The sequence below is a fragment of the Orbicella faveolata genome, unplaced genomic scaffold (assembly GCF_042242905.1).
Source record: "Orbicella faveolata isolate gen_17 unplaced genomic scaffold, um_ofav_v1 contig_36, whole genome shotgun sequence".
NCBI classification, from domain to species: domain Eukaryota; kingdom Metazoa; phylum Cnidaria; class Anthozoa; order Scleractinia; family Merulinidae; genus Orbicella; species Orbicella faveolata.
In genome coordinates, this window is record NW_028301565.1 from 7,600,734 (window position 1) to 7,623,291 (window position 22,558).

Consider the following 22,558-nt stretch of genomic DNA (forward strand, 5'->3'; position numbering starts at 1 on the left):
GCAAATAATTTCAATTCACCGGACACTGCAGCGTGAAAAACACAAACATCGCACACCCACCAAAAAAAACATAAAAAAAAACACCAACACCGCAACACCGCAAATCCCCATGTCCCCCTCAGTAAGTGATCGTGAATGATGTCTAGCAAATGCGAATCATGTCTGGTGACGGTGAATCATGGCTACTGAAGGTGACTGATGGCCAGAAATGATGAGAAAAGGTATGTTGTGGGACGCGTTGGAAAGGCACTAGACAACCTTAAGGGAACGCAAGGGAATGCAAGAAAATACAGAGAATTTGACAGCTAGGACACTCAAACTGTGAATATTTGACATTATTTGGTACACTTTTTTAGTGATCACAGCAAAAGAGCTTTGCATATCAATAAGGGTATTAAGAGTTTTTACAATGCAAAAATGCCTTTTTTAGACATTGTACATTGTATGAAGAGCCTTCAACATGTGGCAACCACAGTGAAAATATACAAAAATGTCAAGTGTTCTCGGTCCTTACTGTAAGGGAAGTATTCCCACAACTACTAAAACGCTAGATATAAAGTTAAAGTCTGATAACATTTTAATATCTGCCTGGCTGTATTTACTGGTTCACTATTTTCGAACAACAAGTCTCATCACTAAATTTAAATTATACTGAATTAAATAAAACCCACAATGGAGTCTCGAGTATTACTTCCGACTTGGTTTGGAAAGGGTGTAATATTTCCATAAAAAAGCTTGCTCAATTATTGTTTCATGTATACATTTTTCTACGAGCTGACAAGGCTACGTGTAAACAAAACTCAACTCTATACTAATCTCCACCATATAAAATCCCCGTGGCATGCTGAAAACGAAAACTTTGAATGTTCATGGTGGACGATTTCACACTATTCATCACAAAATAAACACCGACCATGAGGGAGACTGGTAAGGAACTGGAAATAGTCAAATGGGTCTTCTCCCATTGCAGTTGATTTTACTGTTCAATGCAGTTCTGGAGCAGAACAGGCAGTTTCACGGGCTTCTGTAGAGTGACGCAAACGCAAAGCGCGTGACACACGTGTGCGAAACTTCGCTAACACTGAGAGCCTGGAAAAACCGCCTCCTCTGCAAGCTACTATTAAATTTACTGCTCATTCCAGGGCAAGCGAAACTCCGAGGCTGGCAAGTTGATGCAGTGTGTGGCATCAAAGTCCATCAGATACTGCAACACCTAGGGACAAAAAACCTTTCAACTGAGCTATGATCAGCATCTAACTTCTCCTGAGAGTGGTAATACAATGTCAAGCAGACAGCTGATGAGAATAACTTAGACGATCATTAAATGACTGCTTTGATGTAATGCCAAATTCTTAGAGCAAATATTACTGGGAAAATGAATGCCAATGGTAAAGATTCAACATTTCGAGCAGCTCACCAAAAACATTAGCAGATGAATTCGCTGTTCTGCCGAGAGATCTTGACCTGATGACAACAAGGAAAGTATATTGTTAATTAAAAGTAAAACACCTTTGATCAGCCATAAACAAGAAAAGAATAATCTACATACAAAATTACATGGTTGCCACAGACATAATTTTCAAAATACCCTGACTTTTCCCTGATAAAAATAAAATTTCCCTGATCAAATAAATACAAAATGTTGGATATAATAAGAATCTCTAGCCTGATTTTACAACCGTCCTTTCCAATCTTTCATTAATACTGATAAGTTTTCAACAAATTTTCCCTCTTCATTGCATAAAACTATCGTTGAGATCACAGTGACCTTAAATGCTTCTACCAGCCTTCAATGGTATTAAAAAAACCCGTGTTAAATTATTTCGATTTTCCATGACTTTTCTTCAAAATGTCAATTTTCCCTGACTCAAAATAAACTTCCCTGACTTTTCCTTGACCATTTTTTCCCTGACCATTTCCTGACCTGTGGCAACCTTTAATAGGGAACCAGATGGTGCTCACCTAACATCATAGGATAATCCCTGCCATTTAGCTCCACAAAACTCTTGTACATTGACCTACATAAATTAACATCAACATTCAAGCTGTTCCAGATGGCTTCTGCAACCCAGAAAGTGAAAGTTAATTCTTCAATCACAGGAAACTACTAATCTCTAAAATAGCTACAGTTATGGCCCACAAGTACAAGTAGATGGCGAATTCTAGTCTCCAGACAACAATATGAGCCCGCAGTTTTCGCCTCGAAGTTGCCAAGCAACTCGTCACGTGCTAATGGTGACGCGATAAAGATGTGACAACTTTCAAGTAATCCTGAGTGATCACGTTATTCGTTGACTAGATTCTAAAACTCGGTGACTTTGCGATGGCTTCAATGAAGATTTGGTGACGCCATTAGAATTGCTCCCGACTGTTCTATTGAGCGACAAAGCTCTTTATATGATTTACCTATGGACTTAAAGAGATAGGATAATCAATTTCAAAGGAAAAAAAGATACATTATAATGAACCAATCAAATAGAAAAATCAACGACTCCCCGCCCCCCCCCCCCTCCCCCCGCCCCCCGGCACACCCCAAGCATTTGACTATTTGATGTCCCGGGGAATTTGACGTCTTTGGTTGATACTGGGGTGGGGTTTTGACACTACCTAGGAGGCATAGGAAGGGATTCTAAAAGTTGCCCCGTAACCACCATGAAGCTAGAAAATATCACGAGACAACACCGTCAACATCGCGGCTTGCAGTAAAGGCCTCGGAAAGCTTTGCGTTACGGTTTAAGGTAAATATAAACAGCTTTGCATGCTAAAATTTGATCACTTCAAAATTTATATTTTAATGACAAAAACGGTACTTGGGATATAGTGGAAGGTCAAGGTGGGTGTTTGGAGGGTGAATTGTTTTTCTTTTCCATTACTGATTTTTCCCATGTGTGTCTCGGGGATATCGGCATTTGATCACCCAGTACAATGCGAAGGTGGGGCACATGAACACAAATTTTGGTCAATTTTGGTCCAGCCCAGATAGAATTTTACCAACTGAAAATTTAAAATGTCTCATGCCTGTGGGATTGCCTGGCCTGGGGGGTTGCCCAAGGGCGATGTTGAAGTTTCGAATTGAATGATACACAAACCATCAAGTAACATTAAAATGACACTAACTTTTAGTAGCTTGATCAGGAGCAGCCAGGTATTCCAACAGGGCGTCTTCTCCATTGCTATCAACTAGACTGGGATACCTGAATGAGGGGGAAAAAGTATGTTATTTATACCATTAAATTTATTACAGCCTTTACTTTGGTAATTATTACCAAAGTAAAGGCTGTGCAATTTTCACACGGGCTTCATACAATAGGTGGTTTGAAACCATTCCTGAGAGATTCAAATGACAAAGACCCTGGCAGCCAGGTTGGATGACATGATCAATAAAGCTAATTGAAGGGGTGCGTGGAAAAAAAAACCCTATGTGAATCTTGATCTCATGTCAAATTCTCCTTTTTTCTGTAGAAAGAAGCCAAAAGCAATTTGCAAGGAGAGCCTTGCAGTCTATCAGATGTCACTTAGTGTCTTTTTCCATGCACCCATTCAATTAGAATTCTTTTGTTGATGGTCATCCAACATGGCAGCAATGACATTAGTCGCAAATGATCTATACAAACAACACACCAGTCTGATTTCAAAGTAAGAATGTGTTACCTGAACTTCAAAAACTTCAACAGGAGATCATTGCCACGGTTTGAACTAATCTTTCCTTCCCTAAAACAGATACAACAAAACAATAGTTGCTAAGCAGCTGTAGAAACAAGTGGAATTGGTCTCTTGATGGGATAGTTTCTTCTTTGTTCCATTAGAGACATATTTATTATGTCATTCTTGAGCTACTTAATTATCAAATACAATTCTCATGGCAGTCTCCTTTGCAGCTGGTACTTGGGTAGTCATGTAATGCTGCTCAACAGCAACTAGTAGAAAGATGCTTTGTCATGCAACACCACTGCTAACTAAGTAGCGGAGAGCAGCTTTGTCACGCTTTGTAACTACAGAAAGAAGAAGTGTTGCGTGACACACACCCCTCACCCCCCCCCCCCCCTCCCCATAAAAAATGTCTTGAAAAAGGCTATACTCATAGTGGATGGGTGCCACATTGTACAAGTGCCAATGTATAGGCCCTGGATTGTGAATGAGACAGTTAAACAGAAAAAGCTAAGAGAGATATGAAATACAAAAACTTGAACTGCTTACTCAGTTGTAATGATCTCATCTCTCATCCTCCTGATCAGAAGCACTGGACCTTGGTAACTGAACATAAACAAAAACAAGTAGTATAGTCGGCATATAATTTTTCCTCATAATTGATACAGTAAAAACCTACTTATAAGAACCTGGATTTTAAGAACCTGTTAGGCTAAGATAATTTCTCCTTTTAAATCCCTTTTACAAAAGAACCTGCCATACATTTACATATAGAACCTGCTTATAGGCTAACTTTTTTCATCTATGGTCTTATACGTGGGTTTTTACTGCATAATACACAGGCTTAGGAAAGGAAGTGGAAGGTGGGATGTCCTCAAGGTCAACACTGAACTTTAGATCAAGTGGTTTGGGTTTGAGCACTGGCCAGGTTCATAGTGTTGTGTCCTTGGACAAGACATTTTTATTAATTATAATAACATAAAAATAATATAAATGGTTGTCAGTAAATTTAACAACAGGGGTTAACCCTTTGATGGAGTACAAGTGTGTTCTTAGTTACTTGATGTCAGTGAAACAAGTTGAGTGCCTATGTACTGCTTTACCTTCCAGACACAACAAGGAGAAACCAAGTAGGCCAAACTTGCATTGACATTATAACTTAACAAGACAATCTTTCACACATGCGGCAACACAGAGAATTCAATTAATGAAAGATAATTAATAATTATATACCTGCAGAGCAGACGAGCAATGTCTAGATGAAAGTATTCCTTTACAACCCTTGTTGTAAAACCACCTGTAAAACAAATAAGATGAAATTGCGACCAAACCCCACAGATAATCAAGAGGTGTGAATGGCATGCTGTCAATTGAATAATATACCAAACATAGACAAACAAGCAATGCAGAGAAAATCATGTGAAATAAACCCTGATTGGTTTATTGCACCTTTAAAATAGCACATGAGCCAATCAGAAGCTGTGCCTACCATCCTGATATCCTGTGATATCAAGTCACTGACCTGATACGACTATGATATCATGGTCACCTGGCTGAATTTGGGTCATGGTAAATACAGTACCTAATCTCTCCTGTTTGGTATGTTTTGGTGGCATATCCGTCTTGGTTGGTCTTGACATGGCTATTTTGGCTTGACTATGTCTAGCCAAAATACAAACTGTGGCTCAACCAAATTGGCCTGATATGCTGCCGAGGTGTACCAAAAAGGTACAATTAGGTATAAAGATCCTAAATTCTTCTCAATTTGGTATCATTTCAAATACTCAGTTAGCTATGGTTTCAAATAGAGTAAAGTACAAAATGCAAAAATCATTGTCCCCAAGAAAATCATCACCATTTATCAAAATGACCTACTTATGGCTTCAGGCATCTTGGTTTGGGCAAGAGGCACTATGTCATCAAATGTAGCATCCAATACCTACAGACAGTGAGAAAATATTGGTGATTTGCTGGCACTTGTTCCTTATTAGTAATAGCAAGGACAAGGACTAATGCATCCAAATGCAAAATGAAGATGGATCATGATGACAGACAATGTACTAACCATGCCACCAATTTGTGGGTGGACTCTGGATGCCCAAACAGCAGGATAACCCCCTTTAAAAGCAATCGAAGAGAATATCAATGATAATAGTTGTAATAGATATAATATTATTTATAACAAAATCATGCACTACAAAGTATGGGTAAGTCTACCAGTTGCTATCTTATTTCCTAAGGAGGATTCTATTTTTAAAACAATTTATTGAGAGAATCTACATACATGTACACTACTTAGGAACAAATACTTATAATGACTATTTGAATACTTACCAATTGACCAAGCATATATAACTATTTTAGAAACTGGAAACCCAAGTTTTTCAACAGCATATTGAATGACAACATCTATAGCATTCCTCTCAGATTCTGGGCCAGGAAAACCCTGCAAAATTCCAGTGAAAACACACACATTGTCATAGAAATGGTACTTCAGTTCCCTTTGTAAAATTAAATAAAATTCCACTTGCTCAGCTTTAGAAATATGTTTTTAACTTACACTGCTGCCAGCAAAACCAGGATGATTCCATCCCAACACTGAATATCCAGCTACATACAAATAAACAGGAAAGGTATTATTAAGCATTACTAACCATCGGTGGCTGTGACAAGAACATTGCCAGCCAGTGCTGTTATTAACCACTTATAACCCTGAGTGAGGTCTTTACAGGAAAATCTCAAACCAAGACCTTGCCATATTGATCATGCCAAGGTTCGGATTTACCATTAAAGACCGAACATTCCAGGTTAATAATTTGTTTATTATAATATGGGTTTTTGCTTTGGTTTCGTGGGTCTGTAATTGGCCTATGGGCATTATAGGAAAATAATGCCCTAGAATTAGCCAATCAGAGCATGCATTATATCTGCTACAAACACAAGCCATATAATAAGATTACTTGTTACTTCCTTCCTAATGAAACATATTACAATACAAAACTCAGCACTTTACAATCAATGCCAAAGATAAACAAACGATAAGATACAAAGACTTGCCCGTGAAGTCAAACAGAACCAAGTTATGAAATAAATTAAACCAACCTTTTAATGGCGTAGTCATCAGCCCAACCTCATAAAAGCCAGCATTACCCTCACATGTTATGACCTGTTGATTTAACGCCAAGTTGATGATGTCATATGAAACTTAAGGTAAAAAAATATTGGCTAACATCAAAGGCCTACACAGTGTATAGTGTATTGTCAAAGGACAACTACATACAGTGTAACCTTTCTGCATGTATTACGTGCCAGCGCCCTATGATGCCAGCCAATGTGCAGTGTACGTACATTCTTGAATATTACCCAGCCTGTGATTTGTTCTTTTGTTACACAAATTACCTCTCTGAAGAAAGGGGAGTAGCATTACTACGACTGATACTACCAAACCCGAATACAGCAAAACAGAGCTGCTACCTGGACCCTCTCATTTGTAAGACTGGATTGTTACTAACAGGCCAATTTCAATATATATATTAAAATTGTAACTTGACTCCAAGGCCTGCGAGAAAAATATATTTCACCATATTATTCATTCCACAAACTAGATGCCATTTATTTTGTCTTATTCCACTAATTAGAAGCCAAGTATATTGAATATCACAATTGGTCTATCTTCTCAGTACAATTCCCCATGTAGAGTGTTTCATTTTTTCCTTGGATCCTCAGCCTTAACTCCATTTATGATGATAAAGTTACAACAGCACACTGAACTCATAACATGCAGATGCCAGGACTGTCATTAAGTTCTGATTCACCTCTAGCCTTAAATTTGTTACTTTATGGGTGAATTCTATCAACTACAGCCAAGTTGACCTGTAACAACAAGGGGCCATCCACCTTGCTCAGCTGTAACAGGTGATATAGGTTATAGCCCATTGATAGCCCTGCATGCGTCATTATCCTACCAGAGTGTTCCCCTTGCTCTCCTCATCTTCAGGTGATCTCTTATCCATGAACATGGTGTCTATCTCGTTGCTGTCAGCTGCCTTCAGTTTTGCTCTCTGACCGTTCTGATCAAGAATGAATTCATTTGTAGATAAATTGTTTAAACCAAGTAGACATAGTAGATCATTTCATGATTATATTTCCCACATCATCCCATTTGTAGTTACCCTTAACTTAATTACCTCTAACCTCATTTTGAAATATTCAAGCTATGTTGACTTTATATGTACATAATTACTTTAAGCAATTTTTTTCCCAGCTGTCATCTTAAATACTTAATTCTCTGTTCAGGTGCATTGGTATATTTTGAAAAAGGAAACCAAATGCTAGTACTGTGGTATTAATTATGTGCTCTGCAGTATTATACTGGTCACTATCCCTGTCTTAGTCACATCAAAGCACCCAATCTTGCACAGAGACCAATCATTTCTTGTGGAGGGCTTTCATAAACAGAACATATTCTAAGAAAAATTGACAGACTGTTTAAAGGAGCTCAGTCACAGTTTGCACATTTTGAAAAGTTTGGTCTAAATTTTTCAAATTCGTCATTTGGAATCCATGTGAATCTTCGCCATCCTTGACCATCCCTGTTCCTTTATGGTTTATTATTATCTCTTTGATGTTTTGCTATCTTTGTAAACTATTATTTTCAGGTTTCCTTCCATTAAGAGGAGATTTTGTACATGGCCAAAACAAAAGACAAACACTGTGACTGAGCTCCTTTAAAGCTTGGTGTGAAGTCTCACCTAAACTAAACAGCACAAAAGTTACTGACAACTCTCTTTGCCCGGTACATTACATGCTGCATTCAACATACAATGGGTCTAACTTACACGTTCAAGCAAGAACTGCCTTCCAGACATCAGAGCTTCTCCTGCACAAGACAAAGAGGGAAAAATTAACTGTGAGTTGAAGTGAGAGTGTAAAACATACAGTCACGTACCAGCTGAGTTACACAGCATTCACAAGCCTGGATGAAATAAGTGTTAGTAGCTATAATTACCAAATCCACTCTGTAGAAGGCCAGTGGAACCAGGGTAGACCAAAGGCCGGCCAACTGAGTGTGCAACAAAATACCTGAAAATAACAAAACACACAACATCAAAGAAACAAAGTGATGCCATGGAAACCATATGCAAATTGATATCAAAGGTTGATCCTGATTTCAATTCTAATATGTTGTTTACAGCAACAAAATGTTATTACATGTAACTAGTTAAATATTCATCTACAGATTCAGGATTCACATTCAAAGACAATTCCCATTTTACGCAAAATTCTAGGGTTGTATTGGACATTAAATTAAACTAACGCTATTCACTTTGCATTTTTATGACTCAGTGAAACTTCCAATCAGGAAAAATCAAAGAGGGCAATAACATCACACTTGAACATACACCATAGTTACCAGTTTTGTGGTTCAGAGTTTGAAATTAACAATTGAAAGCAGTTTTTAAATTAAAATTTTAAATTAAAAAAAGTTTTGAATTAAATTTTCTTTTTGCTCTGTTGTAAAACTAAGATTATCATTGACAACAAATAACAAACAAATTCTATTAAAAGAGAAAAATCTAAATCTAAAATCAAACTTAAAATATGAAAATACTGCACAGTGTATTAGAATAAAAAGTGGAAGGTGTAAATCACCTTAGAAAGTCACAAGGCCAAGATCCAAGGAAGGACAAAAATCCTGGAGAAGGTCTGCTACGAGAAGTGACATTTTCTGATCCCCTGCGCATGCTGCAGCTACAAATGGGAATGACAAAGAAGTACTTTATAAGTCATGTAATTTAATGATGCTATCAGAGTGCAATCCAACTATGCAATAACAAGTGTTAATTTATAATCCTGAAGTATTACTGGATGTTGTTTGAGGATAACAGAATGTGATGGTGTGGATCAGGAAATTTGTTATCCTACAAATTTACTAGTAACTAACAACTATAAATAAATTGTGAACCTAATTTATACTTGCACTCTGGATATTCCATCAAAACTTTTGCTATAAAAATATGTTGAATTGTTCGTATGAACCTCGATTGCACATACATGCCACTACCTAATGAGCCCTGTTTTATCCTAAAAGTTGCTGTTTACATCCCATGCACATTGGGGCTCAAAATTTGCGCAGCTTCAACTTCATAAGCACTAAACTTAACTCTAAGCCCTAAACAAATAATAAATAGTTTGTCGATGTTTTAATTGCACATAAGACAACAAGCTTCCCCTATTCCCATTCAAGGTTGTTATGATCTGAAAACCAACGCATACACAATTCTTGTGTTATCCAAAACAACACTGCAAGGGGGATAATCAGCATGAATCATTCAATAATGTTTTGAATTTTAGTCAGCATAACAGAGAAATGTATTATGTAAAATTTATAAATAACTGTACATATGACAATGTATTTTTTTTTTAAATTTCTCGCAACCAGTTCTGTTCAGGGTTGTAGCTAACATACATGTAAGTTTTAAAGTAATACATACTCAGCTTTAGATTCGTCCCAATGGTAATCAACAGGCCAAGCGTAAAAACTGAAGTCATATAACCCAAGTCTTCTCTGCAAAATTCCATGTATGAAGTTATTAAATGACAACACCGATAAAATTTGAATAAATTCACTGGTCACTGATTCCTCTGCAGGTCAATCATGTATTTATATAAAACACCTTATTTTCCTCATTGTTATTTAATCTTGTTTCTTCTAAAAGAGCTAAGAATATTCTGTAATCTGGATTTTTAAAACGTCCATATCCTGCAAAAAAAAAAATGTCAATAAACACAAAAGTACAGTCATAGTAAATTATAGATAACAACCTGAGAAATATAATTTTGAACTGGTGTCATTGGCTCACTAAATTAAAATACATAATAACACTGCCTTATTCAAGTGTAAAGGACTTTCTTGTTTTTTGAAACTGAAATCCTGAAAAGTTTTCAGATTTTAATAGAAAGTGAGATGATACCACAATTCATTACTACTTTTTACATATCAAATAAAAATATCAATTTTATAATTTGATTATCTATCCTACAGCAAATGAACAAAACTACACCAATTTTTTAATTTACATTTTTTGTTACCTATGGTCACAAATTACCTCTGATACATAATGCTCCAAACACAACCAAAAGCCCTGTACCAATAAACCTAGACAGGCTTACCAAACCAGCATGGCTGAACAGACCTGGTGAAGACACAGTCATCGGTTATTATATGTTAAATAATGTTTTTCAAAACTGATTCTTTTGATTAAACAGTACATGATCAAAAGCACTGTCAGTGTTGAATCTATTTCAAGTTTTGTCTCAGAGCAGATTTTTCGTCCAGTAACCACAAAATCTAAGAGGTTGTCTCTAACTTCACATACAATTTAAAATGTACTTGGTCTAGTTAGAATTAAAGTTTACAGAACCCCAGGATTATCAATTTTTAGTCTATTTACAGCATTGCAATGTGATGTGTCTAAGACATACCTATTTGTGAACATGCAATGGTAGATCCCAGATTTACAAAGGAGAAGGACTTAGATTAGTATGATAACAACATACTTGTAAAAAGTGCTTAAAATATTGAAAACTGTTAGTCAAGAGTAGCTTACTAATGACACCACAATATATAATAATCACAATTTACTATAAATTTTATAGCAACAGCTATAACAATAAAATTATTCAGACCTGCAGAGTATACTTGCAAAATTATTATTATTGTTATAATCATTATCATTATCATTATCACTATTATTATTATTATAATTATTATAATTATGCGTTCATTTTTTTTTGACAGATTTTTGGGTTGGCTCACCACCCAATCCACTCCTCTCTCTTACATATGTCCTGAAATAACAAATATTATAGTAAGACAAGTATTATAGTATAAATAATTATTAATAGTATACAAAATACCCTATCCAGGGTGAGGTGATACAGACCTTTTCTCAAAAGGTAAAATCCTAATGCTGGTGCAGTTACAAATGAAGTTGAATAACAAACAGACCAAGCCAGTGACAACTAGAAAGAAAGTTTTTAAAAACTGGTTTTAATAACAGAGTGGTTTTCAATTGAGTGTCGTAAAACCAGGAAAACCAAACCAATTACTTACCAATTAGACTACTTGGCTAATCTAAAACCAAGATAGTAAAACCAAAACCAAAAACAAAATAATTGCCTGATCAGTATAGACACTCAATTGAAAACCGCTCTAGTTTTCAAACATAAACCCTCCCTTCCCTTTAACTTTCAAAGTCATTAAAAATTTATAACATGCATGGCTTGTCTAGTAAATGATTCAATTGATCAGTCTGCTGGTGGCCCTAAAGAAGGCATTTATTGTAAAGGAGCCAATTATTAAGAATGGGGCATTATTTCTGTCTTTTTTTTTTTGCATAAATATCAAAACGTGATACATGTACCACTGATACTGTTAAAATTGATACAAGAACTTAAGTTGGACTTAAATAAAAGGTTTAATTTACATCTGAAAATTAAATTACTTGTATATTCTAATAGTATGGGTCTGTCCTTGGAAGGGGGATATTAAACTTTCAAATGGACTGGTACATTTGATTAAAACAATACAAGACCACCACACACCACAGTGGGTGTTTCTCTAAAATCATCAAGTTTCTTGTTTTATACATTGGTATAAACATCCTGGTGAGTCACTTGGCTTCTTTTGAATTTTATTATTATTATTATTATCATTTTAAAGGAACTTCAGAGGATGTGTGTATTAGCAGAGTCAAAGTGTTTTGAAGAAGCCTGAACAATGCAAGGAATAAGATACAACAGGATGCAGGGCTCAAAATAACGGCCGGTCAATGGAAAATGTCCGGCCAGAATGGTGACTTGACCAACCAAAATCTTCACTCACCAGTCATGTTGACCGGTCACGTCATGTTGAGACGGTCACGTTGTTCATTCTTGAATAAACAATCAAATCCTCAACTGTAAATTTTAGATTTTTATTCTCTTTTTTATTATGGCCTCTCACATGAAAACATACACCAACAGGTATTTGTTGGAACGGCTAAAAAGCGATTGCTTGCCATTTGTCATGCATTCAAGATCGATAGGAATGCCATTTGAACAGCTGGGGTTATCCGTCCTAAAAAATATTCAGCTGTTCGAACAACTGCTACTATCATCTGGAAGAAATTTCATCTTTTAGGACGGCAGTGGTTTTCAATTCAGAATTCAAAACTATTCAGCCTTTCAAAGATCAGAGGTTTTCAGTACCTCAAAGAATCCAATCAGATTCAGCTTTTTGTGATGCTTTAGGTTTGCCCACCTCTCTTTGTTGGCGCATATTTCAAAGGTATTGCTCTACAGATGTCAAGATATTTGTCATTTCTTTCACTTTCACTGCACAAACATCGACGAACAAGACATCAAAATTTTTAGCTCGATTGTCAAGTTGTTTCCAACTAAGACACTATGGGACTCCAGGACATCAAAACAAACATTTTGCAGTCTGCTTTTTTTCCATCAAGCTGTAAATGTAACATGTAACATTGAGCACAAACGCAGTATCTAATTTAGAACCTTACTGTTACAAAATGGACGAAAATAATGTTCCAACAAAAAAGCCGAAGGCCTTATCAGTATCTCTATCTGTAAAGTTATTTTGTTCACGAATGAAATTTGAGACACGTGACCAAAATCTATCAGTGGTAAAATCATAATGGTCATTAGTTCTTCGTGAACAAAAACTCTCTCTAATATGACTACAACAAAGTCTAGATTTTTCGTGGCTTACACTTTAGAACTTAGATGATTTGTTGTACGTTTGCACGGGTGAGAATCGAGGAAATGGAAACTTCTTCTTCTTCGGCTATATTTGTTTACCCAGTTATTTCTGATACCCAAAATTAGGATCAGCTGATGCATGATTGGTTACATTTACGTTTTGATGGACATAAATACTTTGTAGCGCATCAAAACAACAGCTCATGGAATTCAATATACCAATCAAAAAATTCGAAGTTTCATCAAATTAATATGCATCTGTTCAATACTTTTCCTTTGGCAGGTGGCAAGAATTCCACTTAGAGCGTGCCACTTCATTAAGCTGCTGAGCCCTGCCAAGGCTGTCTTTGGTTAAGTTTTAAGCTTTCCTTTAAGATTTTCAACGGTCTAGCAACGACTGTAACAAATAAATTATATTTGTGGGTTTAATTAGGCCAACATTACTTTTTTCAAAAAAAAATATCTTGACCGGTGAGAAACGAGACGTGACCGAGCTAAAATTTCTTTGGTCCGAAAATTATTTTGAGCCCTGGGATGCAAATCATCTTAATCGGTATATACATGTAAGCAGGTAGAATGGGTCAAGGAATATAACTTTGTATACAATATGAAGCCATATTTAAGCTTAAAATCTTACCGCACGTAAAACTCCTGCACCACATTGCTCCAGTCCATTTGCTTCGTATGCCCTACTCTAAAATACAGCATATGACTTATTAAAGTAAACTCACTTGCAATAAAGAGCACGATTCGAACAGTGAAAACGGAACTATGAAAATCAATTGTGGAAGCCAGGTGGTTGCTTTATATTCATCGCTCCACGCCCAAATACTTGAACTACTGTTAAAAGAATAACCCATTTTCGCAAAATGTACGATTCCGACACCTACCTGTCGACTATTTCTCGTGAAAATTCGGTGCAACTGGGGACCTACTGCACAACGATAGAACTCCGCCATCTTTCTTTCAGTTTTGGTTTCACAAGAATACCGCTGACCCAGCCTCGTTTGATGTGATGTCCGTCCTGTCCCAGATCTCTTTCTCGCGCAATTACCACGAAAAAGGGGACCCGAGAACAAGTTTGCGTTGGGGTCCCACCTGAGTCTACCGTGGGAATGTTTATTGTAAACAAGCAGGCTTACAGGGAAAAAAACTCAACTTGTTGTAAAAAGTATGGCTACTCTCTTCGCCGAAAAAAGAGAAGTTGAAAATAAGTCATTATCAATTTTGAACAATTTACTTCAAATTAAAATCGCGAAATATCTCTGTTCATAAGTGAAGTTCATCTGGGCGTCGCATTGGAAGCCATCGTAGCAGTACTTTCCTTCTCAAGGCGCGATAGGTGAACTAAAAGCTTGAGAGACGCGCAAAGGCATAGGGTGTGAAACAGCCCCCTCGAAAATAAATAAATAATTAATTAATAAAAAGGGGGGAGGGGCAAGGAAAGGATGAAAAACTTCCATTTCTGTTTTGTCACTTTAAAATCCTTAGCCTTTGCGTGGCCTCCAAAAGCTTATCGTGCACCTCTCGCGCGCTTAAAATGGAAACGATTTCTATGCACGCATTCGCCTTGTAAGATTAAGACTTGGTCAAACGGCGCATGATAGTCGATGATAGTTGATGATAGTTGGTGAAAATTCGGGGAGAATCATTCAGCTATCATCGACTATCATGCACCGTTTGGCCAGGCTTAAAAAGCTGATAAAAAAAAATGATAGTCGAATGGTTCTCCCCGAATTTTCACCGACTATCATCAACTATCATCGACTATCATCGACTATCATGCGCCGTTTGACCCAGGCTTTAAGTCCTCACTCGTCTTGCGTTGTTGCTGTCGGTATTTATATTTTTGAAATTTACAGTTATCGTATGTATATATTTATGATCAAATCGACGTTATTAATTTCTGCAAAACAACGGCCCAATTAGTACAATTATGAGAAAAAAAAAAACACTCCAAAAAGTTAAAACCATTTTAATAGCGTTTCAGCAAATTAGATTTAAGTTTTTCAGTGACAAATGTGGTTTCTGACAAGTGATGGTCTTCTGGTCTCTGATGCATAAAACTAAAATCTGCGGAGGGATTCAATTTTCAAGGGTCTGTATATCTTGATTGTCAGCGGAAACTCAATGAGAGCCATCCTAGAAAAAGATACACTAATCGTACATGTCGTATTTGATTTTTTCCTTAACTTATTACGTCTTTTTCCGATACAATTAAAACAATAGTAAGAAAAGAGAATCTAATGTAAAGGATTGCTCCAGAAAAAGCGATAATATATAGATTACTTATGTCACGCAATATCGACAATTTTCCGTATTTTTCATATAAACAAAAACACCTACATATGTTAATTTATCATGCCGAATTAAGTTAATATGCGTCGTTTCATAAGAATCCACTGCAAAGTCGTGAAATATGGGAAGCCAACTTGCCGACTTGAGGGAGGGGGGGGGGAACACCCCCGTGCCCCACTTGACACACTTTTCTTTGTCACAATAGGAAAGTCCGGGGTCCTATACTTTTATGAGTTTGCGATGGATTCTTATGAAACTTTTCTAAATATAGCATGATAATTGAGCTTCTAGGTTTATTTTTTGTTTGAATGAAAAGATCGAAACGCGTGACAATGGTAAAGAAGGCCTATTAGAACACTTGAAACAAAAAGTGGCCACACGCCTATTTTTTGCAGTCACGATTTTCGTACATTTTTGGCTTAATTCGAGTTTTGATTGCATGGTTATCAGAGATACTGGTTGGAACTCGATAAGAACTGTAACCAATTTTGTTAATTGTACGCACGATCGGTGCAAAACCTTTCACTACATACTAAAATATATTTATAACTACATTCTGATTTCTCCACGGATGATTTGCTCATACTTGCTCTCATCAAGGACCAAGTACATTTTCTCTTTACCATCAAAGTAAAACAGTTGATCCTCTATGACGCCTATATCAAAACCTTCGTTTCTTAGCTTGCTCTTTTGAAGTTTGAATGTACCCGTCAAGTCGACTCTGTGTACGATCCTCAGAAACATGGGACAAGCATAACTCGGCAAGAGCTTCTTCAAACTACCAGCTAACGTCACCAGGTCCACTTTGTAATCCGGATCAACAATGGCCGCCATGCCAGCACGTCCTTCAGTGCCCGGAACCATCACGCCATAAACAACCACATCGCGAAGGCCTAACACTTTGCTCATGACCGACTCCACTTCGGCCGTCGACACGTTTTCGCCTCGCCATCGGAACGTGTCGCCGGTACGATCGTGAAAATAAATGTAGCCATACTCATCTTTGACAACCAAGTCTCCAGAGAGGAATGCCGAGTCACCTTTCTTAAAAACGTCGTGGGCAATTTTCTTCTTGGTTTCCAGTGGGTTCAGGTATCCGTCAAAACGCTGGGAAGGATCACCTGTGGCGTGCAGTAAAGAGCTATCAGTTCCAAGATCAAAATCTAAGTTCTTTTCACTGATTACCACACATTTTTTTATTACATTGTTTGAGAAATTGTTGGTACAGCTTAGCAATATCTACTCTCCTTGGCAGCCCCAGAGGGTACTAAGATCCTGTTTTAAATGGGCATGGCTTGAAATATTGTTCACCCCTAAGAGGTACCAATTGTGAAACAACACATTATCTCCTGTCATATTTTGTTTCGGCTCAATACCCTAAGAGGTACCGCGAAAGCTCCCACTGTGGACCTTTTAAGGCCGAACACCCTCTCCACCCAGGTGTATAAATGGGTACCGGCGAACTTAATGCTGGGGGTAACCCTGCGATGGACTAGCATCCCATCCAGGGGGGAGTAGAAATACTCCTAGTCGCTTCATGCTACAGAAACCGGGATAAGCTCCGGCCTGATGGGCCACTTGGCTCGCATGCAGACTTTACCTTTTACCTTTACCCTCACATGTATCAAAACTGTGTTTTTAACCCCCAAAAACGATCACGAGCACCCCCGTCCATTCTATATGGGAGTCCCCCCTGGGCCAAAAAGCAGCTTGTGTGACAAGAAGGGTTGTATGATGACTCAGACATCAACTGGGAAGGAGGATTGACAATAGCCTAGTTGATGGGTTTCTTTCTTCTTATTATCTGTCTGCTTAATAACATACTGGTATTTGAAGTACAAATCCGAGTTTTCTCATTTTATTGGATTGCACAGTGCAACAATGATATTAGTAAAACAGGCAACCGAAACAAGTCAGGATACAAATACCTTTCAGACTTTTTCCAACAATCTGCCCAACTTCCCCAGGCTTGGTTCTCTTTGCTAGCCCATCTGATCCTCGCACTAGCTCACCAGTTTCAGGATCAACTTTGAAAATAACCACGGGGTAGGCAGCGGGAAAAATCTCAGACACAAAGCCACAAGCACCACGGGTACTGTCTATGTTGATTATAGAGGCTGTTCCCTCTGTTGAACCATAAAATTCTCCAATCTCCTTGATGCCAAAGCGTGTCTGGAACTCCTCCCATATCTGAGGGCGGAGTCCATTGCCTGTGGCCAGGCGTACCGAGTGCTGAGTTTCTGAGGGACGATGAGGCTGTGCCAAAAGATATCGGCATATCTCACCAATGTACTGAACCACCTGACAAAAATATATCAAGACGTTTTTAAGTATTGGCTGCTACAGTCTACTTGGATAACTTGGCTTAGATAGACAGACAGACAGACAGACAGACAGAGAGGCAGGCAGGCAGACAGACAGACAGATAGATAGTTTAATGAAGCTTTAAAATCACAGCTTTAGAGCTTAATTAAATAAAACTATATAAATGAATTCTAATACTAAGACTAGGCTAAAATGTCATCAATGAAAAACACCAAATAATAACTGCAATTATTGTTATATAATTACGATACAAAAAGTTATTCTTAAGTCTGTTCATTTTCAGTGCAAATAGGAATGTGATATCTGACTATTTCTCAGATTAAAACTTCATTTGTTTGGCTCTGGTAAAAATCTGTGGAATTTGTGATCTGCAGCATTATTACTGATGTCCAGCTTTACATGTACTTCTCGTTCTTCTCCTCTGGTGTGAATCACCAACTTAAGGTTCAAAGACTTGAGAGTTCAAAATGTACTCACCGTGGCCTTTGTCTTCACGCAGTCATCCCAAAATGTACTGGCAGAGAACTTACTTCTCAGCACTAATGTACAGCCACCAATGAAGCACTGCCCAACGCCAACAATTCCAGCAGCAGAGTGATAGAGTGGCAATGAAGAGTAAACTATGTCATCATGGCGGATGTTTAGTGCACAGTGTACCCCATAAGACATCTTAAAGTACCTGAAAGATCACACATTCTGAATTAAGAACCCTGAATGGTGACTACTTGTTACAGAAAGCTAGAGGTTCCATCTCTTGTTCTCAAAAATTCAACACTTGCTCAACAATCATTAGTGAAGAATTACTGTCTTTGAAACACATGTGGCTAAAATGCTGTAAAAATCTGATGATGAAGATTGAGCTAATAAGTGATGTAATCTTAATTTGGAAGGGAGTATTATCAGGGGATTTTGCATCTGAAATTTGGGTATTTTATGGGTTGGGGTTGGGGGAGGGGAGAAGTTGCTTTTAACACTGACAGTCTTTAAAGTTTTACCTCACACCAAGGCTAACAGGGCAAAATTTTATACAAACCTGTGATCAGGTACATGTATGTGCCTGATATGCGCCTGGTATTCACTTATGGAAAACTCAGGCTCCACGTCTAATTGTTAATTAGTAGAATTCTAGTCATATGTTAAAAAACTGCAAAAACTGCACTGCAATCTGACCAAGCTACAGTGTATTGTACACTATCAGCCATTAGTGTGCACTGACTAGGTCTTCTATAAAATGGCAATGTTTTCTTGTTTTTCCTAAGTTCCAGAGGAACAGCTTGAAACAAATGGATTTAATTCAACTCCTGGGAAGACTACAAGAAAGACATTCAATGTTTCGTTTTGACTTTAAAAAAATTGTCCAAAAACTGAACAACTGCAAATTTCAAAAGACCATCCAGTCTGCGTGAAGTTTAATGCTATGCAGAAAAATAATTGGAAATTGCTATTTTGAAGGAAATTTCAGTCAAAATTCTACTAAAACAATAATTAGATTATTCGCTCTCAATTACAATGGGGTGATAGCTGATTCAACCTTCAGCTTTATCAACTATCAGCTTCATCAACTATCCTTATCAACTTCAACCCTATTAACTTGAACTTGAGACTGAAATCATGAGAGAGGCAATAGTCTATGTTTTATATCCTTATATTACATCTGCACTATACCTGGCATTTGATATTACAGCAGCTTTGGGCAATCCAGTAGTCCCTGATGTGTAAATGTACAGTAATACATCTGAAATAGAAAACACGCCAAAAAAGTGAACACGTGTAATACACAATAGTTGGAGAAATTGTTAGCTGTTAAAAGGTCTGCTTCAGTCGCTGAAATTGAAGGAACCTTGTGCCTCAAACAGTGCCTCCATGTAAATCTGATATCTGTAGGAGGAAGCAGCAAACAACTTTACAAGATACAACTTGAAATTTTACCAGATTACCCCAGTGAAGAATAATACTGAAAGAGTGAAGTGTCTTGACCAAAACTGCAAAATTAATTATTCTGGGAAGCAGACAGTATTGTTTATTACCAGCCATAGATTTAGAATGATTGGTTTCAGGCAATCCAGATGAACTCTCCTCTAGCTTCTTGTCCAAATTAACAGCAGAATGCACAACATTTGAAGTATTGCCTAGACAGTATAGCTGTACTATTTCTGGAACTCTGATCTGGATTTCTTTTACAGCACCTGCCAGAGATAAACAATAATACTAATAACAAATCCATTCCCTGAATAAAAATCAGTACATTAATAGAACACTAACTGCAAGGTGTGATTGCAGTTTGTCAGATTTTGATATGGAATAAAACAACAAGAGAAAATGTTGAGTTTCCCACCCAGAGAGAGATATGACCCACATTCACAAAAATGATTCACTCTTCTTTCAATGTGCATGAAAGATTTAAGGAATTTAGGGAGAAAAATACTTAAAGGTTATATCAAATACATGTACCACTTCTGTGATCCCTCACACCTTAAATTCCAAAAGTCTATTGGCTTAATAATAGAAATGATAGACTCAGAATGTCATTAGCTTATAGTACAAACCCCAAAATAAACATTTCATACAAAATTATCTATTTTCTTGTGAAGTACCCACAGGCTCTTCTATTTTATAGAGGTTTAGTTAGCCTGTTCCAGGGCAGATGACGAGTGGGGTCTGGTAGTGAAAAAGGAGAGGTCACTGATCCCACTCGTCATCTGCCTGTGTTTTCCGGCAATCGTCCCCACTGACTAAGAGCCTGGAATAGGCTAAGGTTTAGTTTGAAAATGAAATCAAGGCTTTTTCATTATTACCTGAAAGATCTGACCCAAATATGATTGCTTTTACAGAAGCCACAGATATACAATGAAAAAGTGAATCAAGTCGCAGATTAGTGTTGATTAGGGCTGTAATGACACCAAGTTTGGATAATCCAAGCCATATGCAAACAAACTCAGGACAAGATTCTAGGAAGAGAGCCACTACTTCTCCTTTCTTGTATCCTTGTGACTTGAAATAATGTGCAATCCTGTTGGAGTATTCTTCTACTTCTTGAAATGTCCATGTTTTCTGTTCAAACACAAAGGCAGCTTTTTGGGGATGCTTAGATGCAGTTTGATGAAATATGTCTGCCACAGTTCGATTGTTCCTAACATGCAGATGAGTGGTCAGAATGACTTGGATAAAACGACGGAAACCTCTGCAAAGATGATCAACCATACAACTAGATTAGCTTCTTTAGTTATTTTGGGTAGAATTTTACCTGCTATAGTCTTGTATTTTTATTTTATATTATAAATTATAATATGCCATTACAATTATTATTCTCACATTTTGATTGGTTCTTACTTATGATCTATTGTGTAGTTCCAAAAAATATCTATCCCTCTCCCACAGAGGAAATTTTTTTCTAAGACTCCCCACCCCTCTGGAAATTCCAAATACACTTCATGCATTTCTTTAATTTTTTAGGCCTTATACAGTCCCCTACCCCTCAGAAAATTCCAATCCCTTCTGTTGGGGTATGTTGGAGTATGGATATTTCCGGAAAACTGCATATTAGAGGACAAACACATGCATGATGTCATTAACATTTTATTGGTTTCTTTATTATATAAAATGAGTGGATTCCATGTTGCCACATGTCTGTTCAGTAATACATCACTGAAGACGTCAAAATGACATAAGGATTGGACATCACATTTTTTGTCCTTATCACAACTTGATGTCTTCTGTGATCCATTGTATTTACTGAACAGATGCACAGCAAGTAGGAAATTATCTATTTGTTAAATATTTTGTAAAACCGAAGGTGTTGTTGTTGTTGCTGCTGTTGTTGTTGACCCAATAAGGACTCTAAGAAAACAACTCTTATTTAGGGATTGAGTTGCACTACAGTCAAGTAGTAATTTGTCAATGCAAAAGACAAGGGCTTCAAAAATTTGTTGATCAGCGATGGACTCACAAATCATGATATTTTATGGCATCCAGGCTCAATTATTGTTTGTCTTTGGTCGGTAAGTAAGCTTACATAACAATTAAACAAACATGTGTGCATGTTTGCAAAATAAACGTTTGATCACTGGTCCCAGGTCAGGCGTCAGTGTCGACCTGAACTGTCAGGCAGATCGCTACAAAGTACTACAGTAACAGTGTTTGAGTCTGTAATGGTGAATACTTACATCAGATCGCGCACAATTGTTCGAAAGAACACTTTAGGAAAATTCTTTCCACCAGACGCCAAAAACGCTACGAATAAAAGGGCTGGAAAAACAATGAGTGGAAGTTGGCAGTACAAAACAACCGCGGCGAAAGAGACGATCAGTGCAGCCCAAGTGTAAACCATTTTCCGTCCTCTGAAATGGCGGATAACTCGAGTTGGAAACGACAGCTGTTTCAAACAGTCTGTTCCTCGCATGAATCTACATTCCACAGTGAGACGATGCCCAGAAAGGTGAAAGGAAAACCAAGTGGACAGCTTCCTGTCGAGTGCTCTAAATATGGCACCGTCTCCCTTCACGATGAATTATCGATTAGCGTTTAC

The 22,558-nt window shown here is 37.4% G+C and overlaps 2 protein-coding genes across 2 annotated transcripts; both read right to left on the reverse strand.

The window, feature by feature from the left end:
- Positions 1-554: 554 nt before the first annotated feature.
- Positions 555-14,417, reverse strand: LOC110049023 (phosphatidylserine lipase ABHD16A-like). The gene is made up of 22 exons (XM_020754792.2): positions 14,301-14,417; positions 14,048-14,104; positions 11,595-11,673; positions 10,758-10,844; positions 10,326-10,411; positions 10,143-10,216; positions 9,301-9,399; positions 8,657-8,730; positions 8,487-8,527; positions 7,614-7,718; positions 6,751-6,814; positions 6,209-6,258; positions 5,983-6,094; positions 5,714-5,766; positions 5,524-5,587; positions 4,882-4,945; positions 4,198-4,254; positions 3,652-3,711; positions 3,118-3,194; positions 1,963-2,061; positions 1,418-1,464; positions 555-1,213 (listed from the first exon to the last, which is right to left on the reverse strand). Exons 1-22 carry the CDS (start codon positions 14,367-14,369, stop codon positions 1,127-1,129), a joined length of 1,605 nt encoding a protein of 534 aa, XP_020610451.1. The 5' UTR covers positions 14,370-14,417; the 3' UTR covers positions 555-1,126.
- Positions 14,418-15,370: 953 nt separating this feature from the next.
- On the reverse strand, positions 15,371-22,509 carry LOC110049022 (long-chain fatty acid transport protein 4-like). Its single transcript, XM_020754791.2, has 7 exons — positions 22,197-22,509; positions 20,829-21,214; positions 20,061-20,219; positions 19,699-19,768; positions 18,511-18,712; positions 17,637-18,009; positions 15,371-16,829 (listed from the first exon to the last, which is right to left on the reverse strand). Exons 1-7 carry the CDS (start codon positions 22,430-22,432, stop codon positions 16,258-16,260), a joined length of 1,998 nt encoding a protein of 665 aa, XP_020610450.2. The 5' UTR covers positions 22,433-22,509; the 3' UTR covers positions 15,371-16,257.
- Between the last annotated feature and the right edge of the window lie 49 nt (positions 22,510-22,558).